The 15,489-nt window shown below is 51.7% G+C and overlaps 6 protein-coding genes across 6 annotated transcripts; 2 read left to right on the plus strand and 4 right to left on the minus strand.

The window, feature by feature from the left end:
• Positions 1-181: 181 nt before the first annotated feature.
• PV06_02728 (uncharacterized protein) lies at positions 182-1,859 on the minus strand. The gene is made up of 4 exons (XM_016403449.1): positions 1,446-1,859; positions 1,100-1,388; positions 836-1,045; positions 182-782 (listed from the first exon to the last, which is right to left on the minus strand). Exons 1-4 carry the CDS (start codon positions 1,625-1,627, stop codon positions 477-479), a joined length of 987 nt encoding a protein of 328 aa, XP_016267346.1. The 5' UTR covers positions 1,628-1,859; the 3' UTR covers positions 182-476.
• Positions 1,860-3,246: 1,387 nt separating this feature from the next.
• On the plus strand, positions 3,247-4,971 carry PV06_02729 (uncharacterized protein). Its single transcript, XM_016403450.1, has 2 exons — positions 3,247-3,940; positions 4,045-4,971. Exons 1-2 carry the CDS (start codon positions 3,791-3,793, stop codon positions 4,714-4,716), a joined length of 822 nt encoding a protein of 273 aa, XP_016267347.1. The 5' UTR covers positions 3,247-3,790; the 3' UTR covers positions 4,717-4,971.
• A 9-nt stretch (positions 4,972-4,980) lies between these two features.
• PV06_02730 (uncharacterized protein) lies at positions 4,981-7,394 on the minus strand. Its single transcript, XM_016403451.1, has 4 exons — positions 6,665-7,394; positions 6,453-6,608; positions 6,279-6,401; positions 4,981-6,228 (listed from the first exon to the last, which is right to left on the minus strand). Exons 1-4 carry the CDS (start codon positions 6,797-6,799, stop codon positions 5,731-5,733), a joined length of 912 nt encoding a protein of 303 aa, XP_016267348.1. The 5' UTR covers positions 6,800-7,394; the 3' UTR covers positions 4,981-5,730.
• Positions 7,395-7,956: 562 nt separating this feature from the next.
• On the minus strand, positions 7,957-9,512 carry PV06_02731 (uncharacterized protein). Its single transcript, XM_016403452.1, has 2 exons — positions 8,993-9,512; positions 7,957-8,932 (listed from the first exon to the last, which is right to left on the minus strand). Exons 1-2 carry the CDS (start codon positions 9,243-9,245, stop codon positions 8,520-8,522), a joined length of 666 nt encoding a protein of 221 aa, XP_016267349.1. The 5' UTR covers positions 9,246-9,512; the 3' UTR covers positions 7,957-8,519.
• A 613-nt stretch (positions 9,513-10,125) lies between these two features.
• PV06_02732 (uncharacterized protein) lies at positions 10,126-12,511 on the plus strand. Its single transcript, XM_016403453.1, has 2 exons — positions 10,126-11,016; positions 11,065-12,511. Exons 1-2 carry the CDS (start codon positions 10,311-10,313, stop codon positions 12,012-12,014), a joined length of 1,656 nt encoding a protein of 551 aa, XP_016267350.1. The 5' UTR covers positions 10,126-10,310; the 3' UTR covers positions 12,015-12,511.
• A 44-nt stretch (positions 12,512-12,555) lies between these two features.
• PV06_02733 (uncharacterized protein) lies at positions 12,556-14,274 on the minus strand. The gene is made up of 2 exons (XM_016403454.1): positions 13,668-14,274; positions 12,556-13,453 (listed from the first exon to the last, which is right to left on the minus strand). The coding sequence occupies exons 1-2, from the start codon at positions 14,169-14,171 to the stop codon at positions 12,776-12,778; spliced, it is 1,182 nt and encodes a 393-aa protein (XP_016267351.1). The 5' UTR covers positions 14,172-14,274; the 3' UTR covers positions 12,556-12,775.
• Positions 14,275-15,489: the final 1,215 nt, after the last annotated feature.

Consider the following 15,489-nt stretch of genomic DNA (forward strand, 5'->3'; position numbering starts at 1 on the left):
TATCTCAAGCGCAAAACGTGGACATTGCGTGGATTCTTCTTCTCATGACGGACCCCTCTCTTGTATAGATGTGGCAATCTTACTGGAGGAGGCTCTCAACAAGACAAATGACCAAGTATGATCCTGATGTTTGAATATCAAGGAAGTCAAGGCCGCGACCAACGGCGACACTATTATAGTACCGAGCGGTGCAACATGTCCGGCAAGATATGGATTTCATTGAGTGTGGAGTGTTTTCAAGAAGTGATATTATGGTATTGCAAGATACAGCCTGGTCGGCAAGAATCATACTTTTGTCAGGGCTGATCTATCAACCTCACTTGACTAATCGATACTTCAGCCCCAGCTTCACCCTTCAAAGGTGGAAAGGGCAACTAAGCCTTCCGTGTTCTTTGAGTAAGAAGATGCCCTGCTAAAAAGAATATCGGATCCTTCATTTGTGTTGGAACCTCTGGTAGTGCTGTATGTATTGACATTTAGGCAGCAGCAACCTCTTCGGTGGTTCCGTTGGTACCGTTCTCACCAGTGATCTCGGTGCCATCTTCCTTTCCTGGGCTGTCAATGGCGACCTTGACTGCGATCTCGCGGCCCTCAATCTGCTTGCCGTTCATCTCGTCAACTGCCTTCTTCTGCATCTCTTCCGAGGCAAGAGTGACGAAGCCGAAGCCACGGCCCTTGCGAGGTTCACCACGGGCTTGGAGCTTCTTGACCATGAAGCGAGGGATTGGACGGAGAGCAATCTTGGCGGAGCTGGGTTCGTATGCGGCGAACAATTCCTTGAGCTGCACAATGGGTTAGTCAAATCGTATTGGAGAAGGACCTTTGAGAATCCTACCTTTTCTTCGCTAAGGTCGTATGGCAGGTTGGCAACCATGACCTTGGTGGTGGATGGAATGCCGTCCTCTGGTGGGCCGCGTTGCTTGGGTGGGCGAGGAGCACGGGTTTGCTTGGGGTCAGTAGATTCACCTTTGTTGGCATCAGCGGTGACGTCGGTCAGAGGAAGTGGGTTCTCGGCAAGATCAGTGCCTTCAGCGCCGGCATTTTCCTGTCCATGTGTTAGAGAGATTGTATGGAACGAGATGCCATTGGGACAACTCACGTTGGATCTTGCGCCTCGAGGAGCACGACCACCGCGGCCACGACCCCGGCCTCCACGTCCACGGCCTGCAGATCGCTTGCGCTCAGCACCCTCAGCACCGGAGGTGGCACCTTCGCCGCTAGTCTGGTCTGGCTTGCGAGCAAGCTGGACAGAGACCTTGCGCTCCAGGATGTCCTTGCCAGAGAGGTTTTCGATCGCCTTCTCTGCCTCTTCAGCAGTCTTCAGATCGACAAAGGCATAGCCGACAGGACGGTTTGTGCGTGGGTTGACGGGGATGGAAGTTGACTCGCTGTGCACACAATGTTAGACTCATAGATCGACAAAAAGGTTTTTGTTCGCCACTTACACGTCGTAGCCAGCAAAGAATTGCTTGAGTTCCGCCTCAGTTGTCGCATAAGCGAGATTCCCGATGTACAATCGACGACCTTCGGCAGCAGAAGCCAGAACAGCCTCGTTGTTGGCCGCAGAGGTATCCTCGATGCTGGCGTTCTTGAGGTTTTCGGCAAGGTTGTCGACGGCAGAAGACATTGTGGCTGAGGCACAAGTGGATTTGTTGATGTGTGTTTGGGACTTGTGGATTGCAAATAACTCAGGTAGCTAGAGGCTGCCTTGGGGAATCGGAGGTTGACGAGGGGTTGGAAGGGTAGCTGGGTGCCCTAGATTCAAGAGGTTTGAATGAAGATGAGCTCGGGTTTCTGATCAGCAGAAAGGATGATTAGATTGATGATGAGAAAAGAAGGAAGAAGATCCAAGGGGGTTGCGCAGGCTGAGAAAATAATTTGGGCAAACAAGGACAAATCTCGTTTTAGACGGCAGTTGCGGTGCGCTCCTTTTAGCGTTGGGGAAGTGACGAACCAGCAGTGACGGGCAGGCGGTAACTACGGCACTAAGAGCCACTACTCAACAGTTAAAGTGGTGACGCTCCGGCGGTGGAATGTCTGTTTGACCGGCTGCACAGGCCAAGAGAAACGTGACGAAAGGCCAGTGACAATTCACTTTCCCTTTTTGATCTTAGCGCCAGACCTAGCACAGCAGGAACAATTGCTGTGCATGAACACATCTTGTCCCTGACAGATTCACTTGCCATTACTACCAATCACGGAGTGATGACTTTTTGCGTCGCATTCACTTTGAATTGGATGAATTCATTGATTGTTGTAATGCTATATTCACAGCTGGATTGATGCAAGATCGAGGGCGGACACCGCAAATACACATAGCATTTGATCCAATGTGTCAGCAAGACAACCTGTCACAGCCTAGTCCATCTCATCTCAGCCTTGCTGGCCTCGCCATCCTTAGCGCCCAGTTTCCTCCTAACGTAAAGCACAAAGCACAAAGCACAATCGAACGTGTCTATACATGGACTTCGAGGATGCCAACTGATGATTACCATGTGAGCATCTTCGAGTACTACCACGCTGGCAACCCATGTTGTGTCTCCTTCATCCGCGTTGCACAGTCTCAAGGCGGAGATGGTGAGGCGCACACAGTGGTTCAAGATGTACTTGTATTCACCCTCTTCACCACCGGCAAAACAAGAAAAAAAGATTTTTGACAAAAAAGTTATTTGGAGATTCGAAGCCCCGACCGCCGTCTGCCAACGGTCGGCGCTCCTAATACTTATCCCGACTATGACCCCTTCATACCCTGTTTATAGAGATACTACAGTAGTCATGGAAACCTAGCCGACTCCCAAGTTTAATCCACTAAGCTGGGTTTCCAAGGATAAGCCCACCTCCAAACCACTTAAGCCAAAGTCGCGGTTCGACGTGGTGAGTCTTTCAAGTGGCCATCAAGGCGATTCTTTGTTGAAGGAAAATTGACTGGTTTAGATATATATCCCATGGGAATTGAATCTGAACTTAGTGTGAGTATGTCTAGGATGGGTAGGTAATCCGGGGTATCTTCACTTCTACTGTTTCACTATATATCATGGAGAAGGAGGTGTGTGACCTGAGTTCTACAGATGAGGTGCAGTCATATTCATACTCCCGAGGTACGATAAAAATACCCGTGGTCGATCTCAAGGGGTTTTCGGCGGAGGAGGAGGAGGTCCGTGCAGCCAACGTGCCAGATGAACCGAGCTAGAACAGACATCATCCAAAACTCCATCATTGCCATTCCGAACATGGAGTACAATTATAGACAGCTGAAAAAGAGTCCTGTGTACTCCGTAAGGTGGCTTGCTTCCAAGTCAGCAATCGTCAACCATGATTCGTCATGGAACAGGTTCCACCTCTCAACTTCAGCCTTGTGGCCTTCGCAAGCATTGATGACGCTAAACCGCGCCACGATGCGGCTGAGCCTCGAGAGACCTTTCGCGTCTCAGATTCCCGGAAAGCCTCACTGAAGCAGCAGGACGCCGCAGTCAGCTTTTTGTTGTGTACTAACAGCGTCGTTGTCCTCCCTCGTTTCTTGTCTCTTCCCCCATTCCCTTTTCCTACTGTCACTACCACTTTTCTCTACCACACACTTGTCGTTTGAGCCTCCAAAAAGTCCGCAGATACGTACGTCGACCATCTACCCCACGAGTAAACAAACCGCACCCACAGTAAACAGGACAACCACAACCACAATTGTCCTTGACCTTACCTCCCGTCCCTTTTTTGGCCTCCGCAGGTCCCATTGACCGACCAGCTACTACACCTCCCATCCACCGGTCCTTGATCCTTCCCCTCCATTTTCACCATGAGGCTACAACTCGATCAGCATGGCAAGATCAAAACATACATCCACATCGCACAGACGGCAGTCCTCTTCCTAGCATGGGTCCTCACGATAGCACTCCTTACTCGTTCTGGAACGACCGACGGTCGTGTAGGCTGGTACTTTGGCCTGGTACGTATCGCCGTGAACACTCCCCCCTCCCTCCACACGGGTTTGGTCATTGAGCAATTCGATCCCGAACAAAAAAAAACTAACGACAAACCCTCCGACGGCAGTGCTGGCTCACGATCCCCATTCTGATCTACCTAGTCATGGTACCAATGTGGTCTCGAGCTCGACGGTTCGCCAACGTCTACGCCTTCGCCTGCGTCGACGGTCTGGCCGTGGTGTTGTGGCTGAGTGCCTGGGCGGCCGTCGCCTCGTACGTGGCCTCGGGCAAGGGCAAAGGGGACAAGAAGGACGCCTCGGGTTGCGACAATTTCAAGTACGGGAGCCCCGGCCGTTGCAAACTCAGCGAGACCATCATAGTCTTTGGGGTCTTTGAGATGATCCTCTTCGTCGCCACGGCCTTTTTCTCCCTCCGGACCGTCATGACTTTCAAGAGGACCGGCATGATGCCCGACAATGCCCAATTCCCCGGGTCCGACTTCGACTCGAAACCACCAAACGACTTTTCCGCACAGACCCAGGACGCCTTTTCGAGCAACATGCGGACCGACGAGGAGGACCTGGAGGACGAAGGAGGACGACGGCCGGGGTACGGTTACCAGAAGCCCGAGTACGACGACCAATACGCGCCGCTGCACCAGCAGGAGCAGGAAGAGATTGTCCACATGCCGTCCGTGCAGCCACAGAGCCCCCTGAACCACAGTGGCCTGGGGATACAACAAGACTACAACAATACCGCGTACACCGGTTACGGGAATCATCAGATGCCCGGTCGGTGATACCTTTTGGGGGAAATAGGAATCTCGGGTGCCCGAGTAGTGGTGGTAGTCTCATGTGTCGTTTGAAACGAGGTCCCATCCCTTCACCTTCTGTTGGCTGATCCTCTTCTCCCTTTATAACTGTCGAAGCGTTTTCAGCGATATGCAATATTTTCTCAAGGAGGGCCTATTCGGATTTGGGGGTGTACTATGGTCAAGAAGTTTGTGTTTGTTTGGGCCTCTTAGGCCATCATTGGGAGTCATCTAGAGAAAAATTACCAAAACTTCAGTTTGAAATCCATTGCTGATTTGATCTTTGTATTCTGCTTTTGTTCTCTCTGTATGACTCGATTCTCAAAACCCATGATTCAACTATCATAGCATATTCGACCTTCAAGTGCCTTCATCCAACTGAAACTCCATTAGATACCGCCTGTGTGTACCTTGTTCGGACTGCTCCGCACGATAGACCTCCCTAGAAGCTGCTCCCACGAGAAGCGCATATTTCCAAAGGGACCAAATCCAGCTCCTGGAAACAATCTGAATCATTGCTACACTGTTGCCGTGATGATCTCCTGGATAGAAGAAGCGGAGACGAGGAGATGCCCAAACCCGAAGCAACCAAGAAAAACCCGCTTAATCACTCCGACAGTAACCTGTGTAACCTCAAACAAAACCATGCCTGCCTGCCTGCCGCCGGCTTGGCTGCGCCGGGACGCCTGTACAGGTCCATGGATAATTTCACACCCATTTCATCGTAGTTCAGCCAGAAAAGGAAATAATCAATGCTGTCCCTGCCTAATATGGCGGCCCCCCAGCATCGTTGTATCTCGTCGCGGTGGAGGTGAATCCAGACATGTCGGAACACAACAAAGCAACAGGGGTGACTTATTTCGGGAAGACCTTGTGCAAAAGAAGAGAAGTGCAATATCATCAAAGGAAGTCGTTAGAAGGTGCAGGGTCCTGCATTATGGTGCCCGACACCTGTCGTGTCCATCTCTTGTAAGAAGTGTTTCAAAGTCGACATGCATGACCTCATAACAGGATCAAGTAATTGCTAGGGGCTATGCCTGTTTCGCCATTCTCTTTCTTTGCCTGCCACCATCTTCCACTGACATCCGAGACCTCGAGGATTTCGTGTTTGCTGAAGCTGATCTCATTGGCGTCGTCTGGGTTGGCTTCGTAGCTATAGATGGCCTTTGCACGGTAGGGGTATTCCGTTGGAGGCGCGACTTCGGATGTTGGAGCAGGGGTGCTGCTCGTGTTCATGGGTTGTGCTGAAGCTCGCGTTGCGCCTGCCGGTCCGCCAGGGTATCCTGACACTGGGGATGATGTCTCAAAGCCATTCAACTGGGCGGACGTGTACATCTGAGGCGGCTGTGCCGATGCTGTCGTCTGTGGGCGGTCATAAGCATTCGTCATGTTCTGAGCAGGGCCTCGGAACCCATTCGCCTCTTTATGCAGAGCAAATTGGTCAATGAATTCGCGGTGGGCGGCTTGAGGCGCGGAGCCGAAATAGAATATCCAAATGATCTGGGTCACGATTAGTCGTGAGTCAATATTGACGCGGGAGGGTGACTTACAGCTACCATTGAAAGCAAGATGTGGCCTGCAGCTGCAGCTTCCATGGCACCTTGAGGCTGATAGACGAGCGAGTTGACGGCCGAGGTCGTCATGACGAGACCAGCTGCGAGATATCCAACAACCTAAAACACGTCAATACCTTTCCACCAGGAAAGAGAAAATAGGGTACATACAGCCATGCTATAGATATTGCTGGAGTTCGTTGCGAAGACAAACGCGACACCTAGGATGCAGCACAACATGTAGGCAACCGTCCACCAAGCATATTTTGGGAACGGATCTTGCACGTTCGCAATTATGGAGGAAATGAAGGCAATGAGCCAAGCGAGCTGGTAGAGAAGTGGTCAGCTTCGCGTTCGACACGAGAGCGGAAAAGGAGACCTACCAAGCTGATGGAAATCGTGGCCAGCGCAAAAGGGTCGCCAATGATATGACCGAAGTCGATTCTGCCTCCTCTTCGAGCTTCCAACATGTTGTGTTTCTTCAAGGAGGGAGAATGCAGTGATCCGTAGGAGGGCATGAAGGGTCGACGAGGTCGGCGGTTTCTCGTCGCGGTCGATTACACTAGGTACTTTTGTTTCTTTGTCAAGATAGGTTCGAGAAGTAAAGAAGAGTGTTGATCGAAGAAGACTAGGACGAGGTTTGGTGATGGCTAGGCGCAGGCTGGGTGGCGCGAGGACCGGGCGCTGGAGGGCTGTGTCCGTGTGCAGTGCTGTCTGTGAGGGCGTGGGCTGGCTGGTCGAAGTCGACTTTCTTTGGAGTCAGCTAAGGAAATAAAGATGCCAACGACACAGTCGCCGATCCAAGGTAGAAGAGGCGTAGAATGACGACAAAGAGAGTGGTAACGATCGACAAGAATAAAGAAAAAAGTGTGTTGTTTGACAAATAGTGGTGCCTGAAAGAGCGTGGATATGGAGGTTGAAGGGTTTGAGGAATGAGGATTCGTATTCAGGAGGAGGAACAGGACTGGGAATAATGGGAGCGAGAAAGTCTGGCACGGAAAGAGACGCAGACTGGTGCGACTGGATGCGAGAGAGGACGGAGGCCAACCCACCCACCTGTACGAGGGAAAAAAGGGCGCCCAGGGCAGGGGATTCAACCCTAAACACGCCTGCCCAAGACGTGTCGGGGGCCACTAAAAACTTAAGCCTTAAGGAGCCTTGCAACATGCACGTTTCATCCCCTCAAGCGGGAGATCGTTGTCTCCAGATTTACAATTTCAACACACCTACGGAGTATTCTACGGAGTACTCGTACTCACACCATGCGAATATGCCCGCGAGAAAGAAGTGTAGTGTTTTCCAGGTCCGCTCACATCAATTCAATCTCCCTGTTCGCTCAATGGCATGTCGCATGTCCCCGGCGCTTGTTCCGCAGTAGCACAGGCCATGCGCCCAGCAAGCGCTGGGTGGCACCACGGCTGTGCAAAGGGCTGCCATACACACTCGACAATGCTCATTCACCTCGACGGATGCTTACATAGAATAGATCTCCATTTCCAGATGCCCGTTGAGGATTGACCTCCAGACGCTGTCGACGCCTCCTCACCTTCGGATGGCTAATTTTCCGTTGGCGAGACGGAGCTGTCCTCATTAATGAAACTGGGCTGCGTCCTGACACCACCCATTGGACACGACGCGACATGGCCCCCTGATGGCTGTGGACACCGTCGATACATGGTTCTCGACCAATCTTCGCATCTCCACCCAAATACCCCCTGGCAGGGCGCCACCAGCCCGTGCTCACAGTCCTGTACTCCGTATGTACAGTATTCTCGCAATCCTGCACTGGAACGCTAACCCAAGCTATCCATATTGTAGAACCCCAGGACAGATTGTGGTCCAGCCATCGATCATCAACAACGACTCCTCGAAGTGCATTTATTAAATCCTCCGAAGAGCCCTACAGTAGCTGTTGCACGCCCCCCATCATTCTGTTGCTCACTCCAATGCGAATGCATGATCTGCGCCCGGCACAGATGTTCCCATTGGCGGGCTAGCCATGCACTCACGATGGCTATGCTGGTTTAACGAAGCAACACCTATATCGACTGGCAGACTGCCGGATTATCCTTCCTGATGTGCTATCGCTCGACACCCACTAAAGCCTGTCATCAGACCCAGATGCAGTCTGTTGATGGCGAAAGAACAATTCTTCTGTGTTTGCCCGAATCATGCCACCAGGGCCTCAAGATGCCCGGATCACTAAAAATATCTCGTGAACAGATCATAGCTCGTCGATCAGAGATATCCTTGTTCCTCTTTGGCTCGCCGTTCCCAGCGGATCAGGTGTTTCTCGACTTCGCCTACTCTTCTTTCCCAGTCTTCCCACAAGTCACCCATTCCTACAACGCCCACTTTGATCCACCATTCGAGGCAACGAGCACTCCGTTCACGTAGCACCTGTACTTCATTCGCCAGTTCTTCCTCGGTTCGGTTGCACTGTTCGAGGCGTGGGACCAGAGACAGTAATTCCGAGCTTTGTTCGGCGGGAGGAATTTGCAAGGTCTGCAAGGAGGAGAGTCTCGAGGCTGTCTCGGGAAACAAGGTCGCATGCGCAAGGACAATCGAGGCAAGGGTGCTTAGATCTTGGGATTTGGGGGGCACTTCGCTGGCCGACAATGTGGAAGCAAACAAGTCTGGATAGACGAATGCTAAAGCGTGATGTTAGCCGACTTGTTGATTGCGCAACTCGCATTGTTGCTGCCACCTACACAAGTGCTCAATATCACGAATCATAGTGCTTGCAGCCCCACTGTGTTTCTTTAGTCGTTCGAATTCGCCTTCGAGATGATCGAGCCTAGACCAAACCGTGTCTTTTCCGTGGGCTGGGCTTGTCGCTGGCTCTGGGATGCCATCTTGATCAGTGGTACCCTTTAGTAAGAATTCCAGATGACGAAGGCGCGTCTCCAGGAGTGCGAGTGTGGCGCGGGCCGCAGCCTCTGGATCTTTTGTGTCGGTAGCCATTTATGTTTCGCCAACAATTCTGAATCCAACGCAGGAGAAATGTTTGGTGGGAAGGACGGCGTAGGAGTGCAAACACATCAAACACGGCAACCGTTATTTCGTCCCAGTGAGGCATCGGAGACACGCCCCGAACTTCTCCATTCTGGGCGTCGGACTTTTCTCCATCTCCATAAATAATTCCCTGTTGTATTCCGTGACAATCAAATAAGAACCTGACATTCGCCTTGCATCAATGCGAAACCATGCTCGCCTGTGCGAGTTTCAGATCCATCGATTACCCTCTCCTTCTCGAATACGTATGCAGACTGGAGCGATGAACGTATGTCTCAGTCTGTTCCGTCGTACGCAAGCTGATGACATGCTACTTCGGTGGCTGGGGCTGTCGCACTGTGCATAACCCCGCCCTCTGATTTCAACGCCCTCATTTGTCGTAATTAGGCGAGTGGCGCCATGAATGCCGTTCCTGGTGGCAGGAAACAGCTCTGTATGCTGACCAAAGAGCGAAACCTGTCGGAGCCAAAGGGCGAATCTGCCAACTACTGCAAAGGAAGCGTTCTCGCTACGTCGGAGCTACTCCAGGACTATCAAGAGCTTCTGACAGGATAGCCAAAGCTTCTTCGTTGCCCGCTCTCCAAGTTAGGACTGATCGAAGATGACGTTCCAGCGACAAATGGGCCCTTTGATGGATCGCAGCTGTCTTCTCCCTCAGTTGATGCTCGTGGGAGCTACAAACCACTAATACAAGGAACCCTTGTCAAGGCTGACCAATCATGGCTTGTTCTCAGGCCCGACGACACACCATGTTTCCCAGCCGTCCGTATTCGAGGTACTTCTTCGTCCAGCTCTCGAGAAAGCAGCTTTGAGGGTTCGTCTCTTCCGTAAGGAACCGGTTTTACCTCCTCTTGTCTGGCTTTGTTGTTCTCGCATATAGTCCCAATTGTGCAGAATTGTCATTGTTATTGCTGCAAGTCGTTCATCTCAGACTAGCAAGCCCAAAGCACATCGCACTTCGTCGAAGCGTCAAGGTACCCGCATTGTTCTCTGGCCGCACCGAGCTCAAGTTCGATGCCCTCGGACCATGCCGCCGTAGGCTGTAACACGTGTACCATGGCACCACCAGATCCGCATCGCTGGACTTACACAGACTATGTATGCTTTTTACGAAGTCACGGCTTCCACAACCTCGCGTGCCTGGACGACTATCTTCGGTGGGGGGTGGAAGCAGCTCGAAATCCAGCAGTTCCACGACCCCAACGAGCAACCACAATCTTGTTGGAGTTTGGAACATCAAGTTTTCGGACCTCAGATTTGACCGACACCACGAAACTCAGGGTTTTGCTGAAAGAATGGACGAAGAAGACCCCATCCACGCCCACGTCCACCACACCGTCCAATGTACAAGGACGCATCGTCATGGTCAACAACATCAGCCCCGAAATGGTCGATACGCTCGGCGGCCTCCTCAACATTGAACCGGCATTCTTTGCCTCTCACCTTGCAGATCATGGAATTGGAAGCACAGGGGAAGTCAACACGTCCTCACCATTGGCCTCACAGAATCAACGACATCAAAAACATTTCTTCACCATCGAATACCCATGTGCCTTTGTTGCGCACAATTGCGGCAAGGATGTGGATATCGATAAGCTCTACTGCAAGGGCAACTACCGGAGACGAGTGGAGGTGTGCTCGAAATACGGCAAACACAAGGTCGCTCTTGCTCGAAGGAAGATATCATTCTACATGAAGAAATCACTGGAACCGTGGCTATGTAAGTACCATTCTGTCTTGCCTCTTTGGTCGTCTCTAACCTTTTCAGGCGTCGTCCTCGTGGACCCGCCCATGACACACTTCACCCTCGGTGCTGAGACGAGCTTCGGGGCGTACTCCCACACCCAACGCATGGACATATCCGGATACCAGGGTGGATATCTCGACTTTATCGAGATGCGCCGCCCGGGCAGCAAGGACTCTCACGACTTCCGCGCGTGTGGCTCTCGTCCCATGTGCCCAAACCCGTTCGACGATCTCTGTCGACATTGGCACATCATGGCCCGGGACGGACTCCTCAACCCCTCCGACAGAAACATGCTCAACCTGATGCGGCCGGCCTTTCAGATCGCCGCCAGCGAATGCACAAACTTTTTCGAGTACATCCGGTCGACGCTCGAAAGCCAGCCCATCTCGACGGCGCTCGCGCTCGAGCCACAGAGGGCCAAGAGGATCCTCGACAAGGTCATCTCCCTGGACTCGATGCTGAGCCGGTACAAACCCATCCTCACCCGCATCAAGTCCTTCGTCGGCGCCGACTCGGACCTCAACGACGACTACCGCGCTTTGCTGATCGACCTACACCACTACCGCGCCGAGTGCGACAGCCAAATGCAGCACATCCTCGCGGTCTCACAGGTGCAGGATACGACGTCCCTGGCGTCCATCGAGTTCGAATCCACCAGGCAAGCCGACTACTCGCGGTACTTGACCATCATCGCCCTGATATACGTGCCCTTTGCCTTGGCGTGCGCCATCTTCAGCCTGCCCCACGACTTTGCGCCGGCCGCGCACTACCTGTACGGCTTCCTGCCCGCCACGGCGGGCGTGGCCGTCGTGTTCATCCTTCTCGTCTTGCCGGAGGCGCGAGATCCGCTTCCGATCATCAAGGCCTCCCTGTGCGGAGGCCTGACCAAGAAGAGATTGCTCGCGAAGCCGGGTGGTAACAAGGGCACGACCCCGTCATCACAGAGCGAAAAGTACGTCGAGGAGGTATGACATTTGGATGGGATGGGAGCCGTGTGTCACCGATCGGCGTCTAGGGCGTCTCGAGAACACTTTCCCTCTTGTTTTCGTTTTCGCTTTTCGTGAAGTTATTTGACAATCAAGAACCAGTCAGACTTATCCCATCTTCTTGTCTCTCGCCAGTTGCGTCATGACACTTTTGATGGTGGGAACACCCTAGGGTACTTTCATATTCAGAGTTGGCACATCCTGACTCTTGAGGAGTCAATACGGACACGATGCTATGATTTTGGGCAAGAGGGGAGGGCTTTTCCGTGCATACCCTCATGGATGGATGGATCCGGTGGTTGGCTGGCTACTTTTTTCACCTTTTTGCAAATGCGCCCACGAACCATGAAACCTGGTGGGATGAATGAACAATCCATTTTTGGGGTATGCGTTACAGCTACGGCCCATGATGCAAGGCATGCGAGGTCCTCATGAAATGGAACAAAGTCCTCGCATAGATATACGAAATAAATACCAAGCAAAATGAATACTAATTAATTCAAGACTTTACAAAGTTTGAAATATCGGACCTTCAGAAGGCACTGGGAGTCTCGACTACAGTCGACGCATATGGAATTTTGATACATTCTCTTGCATCGTTGTAGTTGATGTACATGGACAGGATATGGTAGTGCTAATTCTCACCTGACGATACAATACAGTACAAAATATACAGATTTGCCCAGTGGTGTATAATAGTATATGCAGACAAAGTGGAAATGAAGTCAAGAGTGCAACTGACAACTCTAGACCTCCACCTTTGTTGGTATCTTGACTTGTCCCTTCTTCCTTTCCTGGGATGGCACACCGTATCGAAATCCGGGACTTTTGGTGCCACGGCCGTCCAGTTTGGTGCCCTCCCTCGTGGCGGCGACGTTGGTGAAGATGAATTGCCATCGGCCCGTGTCGACGCGAGTCCTGTTCTCTTCTTCCAATCGGGCCTTCAACTCCTTGGCTTCCTTTCTCTTGCGGGCGTCTTCCTCGAGACGCTGGGCGTGTAGCCGTTGGCGCTCCCGGTGCTCATCGGCAAGCTCGGGATTTTGCCTGTCTATTTCGTATGCGATCATTTGAGGGTGGGGGATACGCGCATCGGCCGGTTTCAAAATGGGGTGAGAGTGGCCTGCTTTGCCGACGTACTCTGGCTTCGTGTCCTCCCAGGGCTCTCGAGCAGGTTTGCCTCCTTGTCCGGCGTCCTGATCGTCCGGCAATCGAGGCGCACCACTGAAGACCCGACCCGCATCGGTACGGTTAAACGCGCGAGATTCAGAGGTAGGGTGGAAGAGCTGGGGGAAAGTGAGGGGATGTTGTTCGAGGTCGTTGATGGACTCGTGTGGCTCCATCGGCTTCCGCGTCGTCTGGTTGAGTCTGTTGACTGGCACCATTGAGTGAACGGCTTTGGCATACGGTATTGCGAGTTCTTGGCCCTGGAAATCGAAGAGATCAGGTCAGCTTCGGTATCAGACAGCAGCGTTTGTCATGTAATGGGCTGATTGATTTGTTTCTTTCTCAGAGAGTTGTAATTTGTTTTTGTTTAGATCACCATGTTTGGAAGTCTGGAAGACTAATCGATTTGGTTGTTCATCATAGAAGGTCGGACGCAGGCAATAAGAAAAATGAGAAAGAGCTTGTCAAACGTACCTCTGCTTGCATCTTCTTCTCGACTTCTATCAGCCGCACGACGGCAGCAACTCTGCGCATATCTACCCCCATCTCCACCGACACCTGTCGAACAGATTTCTGCAGCACTTGTACACGGTGCCATATTTCGTGCTGTAGTTCCTCTGATAATACACTCTGTGAGATGAAATGCGAGTTTCGTGGGAACGGCCTCAGATCTTCTTCCGACTCGGCGCGGGTAGTATTTTCAGAAGATCCGTCTGGTGAGGCACCAGATTGTCCATCGCGATCTCGCAAGAGATTTCCTCGTCTGTCATAAGCCGACAGGTAGTTTGTTGACCCGGGAAGAGGCCGTTTAAAGACTGCGCCGGGACCCTGCAGCCATGCAAACATTTCAGCTCGGAGCCGTGTTTGGGAAGTTGGAGTGGAGGAAAAGGCGCGATTGAAACATGATTTGCAGTGTGTGTGGACGGAGGGTATAGGGATAGCAATCGATGCGGTCGAGGGAGGTATTCGAGGAGGCATGGCTAATCTTTGTCTGAGTCTAATGTACAGTAACGACTTATCATAACATTGCACCTCTCCTTGTTGTTCTTTCTTTTGACGGAGGAAAGCTGTTTAGTATGGGTTTCTTGTTGGGTGCGTTCTACAGAAGGTGTCGGACAAATTTCATGGAGCTTGAGAAACTCAGGGTCCGGCAAACCTACCGGATACAAGGTGATCACGTGGATACTTATTTTCTTTCAGTCTCCTTCCTCACCTTGTCGAGCCTCGTGTGCAATGAAACCGTAGCTGGCGACATTTATTGGGCCTATATCTGAGATAGTTCTCACATGCACATGCTGTGCGTAGTCCTTGTGTTTTTTTCTGCAGCATGGGTGCCGCCCCCCCATAGATGTTGCTAGGCAAATAAGCCTGGGTGAATTCGAAGAGCGATTACCATCCTAGTCCTGGGATATTGTTTCAGGAATCAGCATTTGTGTGGCTGACTGCGAGGTCTACAGTTCTGCTCGCCTTTGAACCATCACATGTGACATTCTTACAGGTTTTTATTGTGGTATTCATCTTCTCAGGCCGCGACGCATCACTGTCTTACTGCGACTCGAGAAACTCCTCCAGATACTTCAGTAGTGTTGCGGAGAAATCACACACGCTCGAAAGCAGAGAAAACCCAGTCTGCCGCTTGAGAGGATGAATTTTCAGTCTGGGCTCGTGATATGCGGCAACTACGGAGTATGGATGTTTGTTTAGTAGCAACCCTCATGATTGGCCTTGGCTGTTCCTGAAGATCAAGATCTGTGGAACAAACCATCCATCCAGGGTCGAACAGCCATTGCTGGACACTGCGAGGATACCCAACTCGGTGCCAGGGACAGAAAATTTCGGCTTGCATTTCGCAGCGGGCCCGACAAGGTAGATATCAACAAAATCAGTAAAGACATGTGCGGTATGTGATGGAACCTTGTACGCGAGGAAATTTTCACCGCGAGACTGGGACGTGCAACATATCAGCCATCGACAAGGGATGTCTGTATCTCTAGTGGGCCTCTTCCCTGGTGGCACAATCTGCAGATAATGGGTTTATGTCGTCAGCAGGGGCATCAAGGCATCCTCCGTCCTCGTACGATGCTCCAATATATGCAAGGGGAGTCCCACGTGTCAAAAGACGCGCGGGTTTGCTGGTATGTGCGGTGTAGACAATGTTGGCGAGGCTCTCAGACCCGAATAAAGAAGTGATATTTGAGTCGTGTATTTTTCGACAGCGTGTGAGATGCCTGCTAAGAAGTTAACTTAGATCTCCCGGAAGATCAGCCGTAGAGACCAGGGATTTCCCAGCAATAAT

Source organism: Exophiala oligosperma, assembly GCF_000835515.1.
Source record: "Exophiala oligosperma strain CBS 72588 unplaced genomic scaffold supercont1.2, whole genome shotgun sequence".
NCBI lineage: Eukaryota > Fungi > Ascomycota > Eurotiomycetes > Chaetothyriales > Herpotrichiellaceae > Exophiala > Exophiala oligosperma.

Excerpts from the sequence above, each read along its gene's own strand:
- PV06_02731 (XM_016403452.1), bottom strand. The coding sequence starts at position 9,245 with ATGGCTACCGACACAAAAGATCCAGAGGCTGCGGCCCGCGCCACACTC. Across the intron at positions 8,933-8,992 it reads TCGTGATATTGAGCACTTGT|CATTCGTCTATCCAGACTTG; the intron begins GTAGGTGGCAGC and ends ATCACGCTTTAG.
- PV06_02733 (XM_016403454.1), bottom strand. The coding sequence starts at position 14,171 with ATGCCTCCTCGAATACCTCCCTCGACCGCATCGATTGCTATCCCTATA. Across the intron at positions 13,454-13,667 it reads AGAAGAAGATGCAAGCAGAG|GGCCAAGAACTCGCAATACC; the intron begins GTACGTTTGACA and ends TTCGATTTCCAG.
- PV06_02728 (XM_016403449.1), bottom strand. The coding sequence starts at position 1,627 with ATGTCTTCTGCCGTCGACAACCTTGCCGAAAACCTCAAGAACGCCAGC. Across the intron at positions 1,046-1,099 it reads CTCGAGGCGCAAGATCCAAC|GAAAATGCCGGCGCTGAAGG; the intron begins GTGAGTTGTCCC and ends ACACATGGACAG. Across the intron at positions 783-835 it reads ACGACCTTAGCGAAGAAAAG|CTCAAGGAATTGTTCGCCGC; the intron begins GTAGGATTCTCA and ends CCCATTGTGCAG.
- PV06_02730 (XM_016403451.1), bottom strand. The coding sequence starts at position 6,799 with ATGCCCTCCTACGGATCACTGCATTCTCCCTCCTTGAAGAAACACAAC. Across the intron at positions 6,609-6,664 it reads CCACGATTTCCATCAGCTTG|CTCGCTTGGCTCATTGCCTT; the intron begins GTAGGTCTCCTT and ends CTTCTCTACCAG. Across the intron at positions 6,229-6,278 it reads TCTTGCTTTCAATGGTAGCT|ATCATTTGGATATTCTATTT; the intron begins GTAAGTCACCCT and ends ATCGTGACCCAG.
- PV06_02729 (XM_016403450.1), top strand. The coding sequence starts at position 3,791 with ATGAGGCTACAACTCGATCAGCATGGCAAGATCAAAACATACATCCAC. Across the intron at positions 3,941-4,044 it reads TAGGCTGGTACTTTGGCCTG|TGCTGGCTCACGATCCCCAT; the intron begins GTACGTATCGCC and ends CTCCGACGGCAG.
- PV06_02732 (XM_016403453.1), top strand. The coding sequence starts at position 10,311 with ATGCCCTCGGACCATGCCGCCGTAGGCTGTAACACGTGTACCATGGCA. Across the intron at positions 11,017-11,064 it reads ATCACTGGAACCGTGGCTAT|GCGTCGTCCTCGTGGACCCG; the intron begins GTAAGTACCATT and ends TAACCTTTTCAG.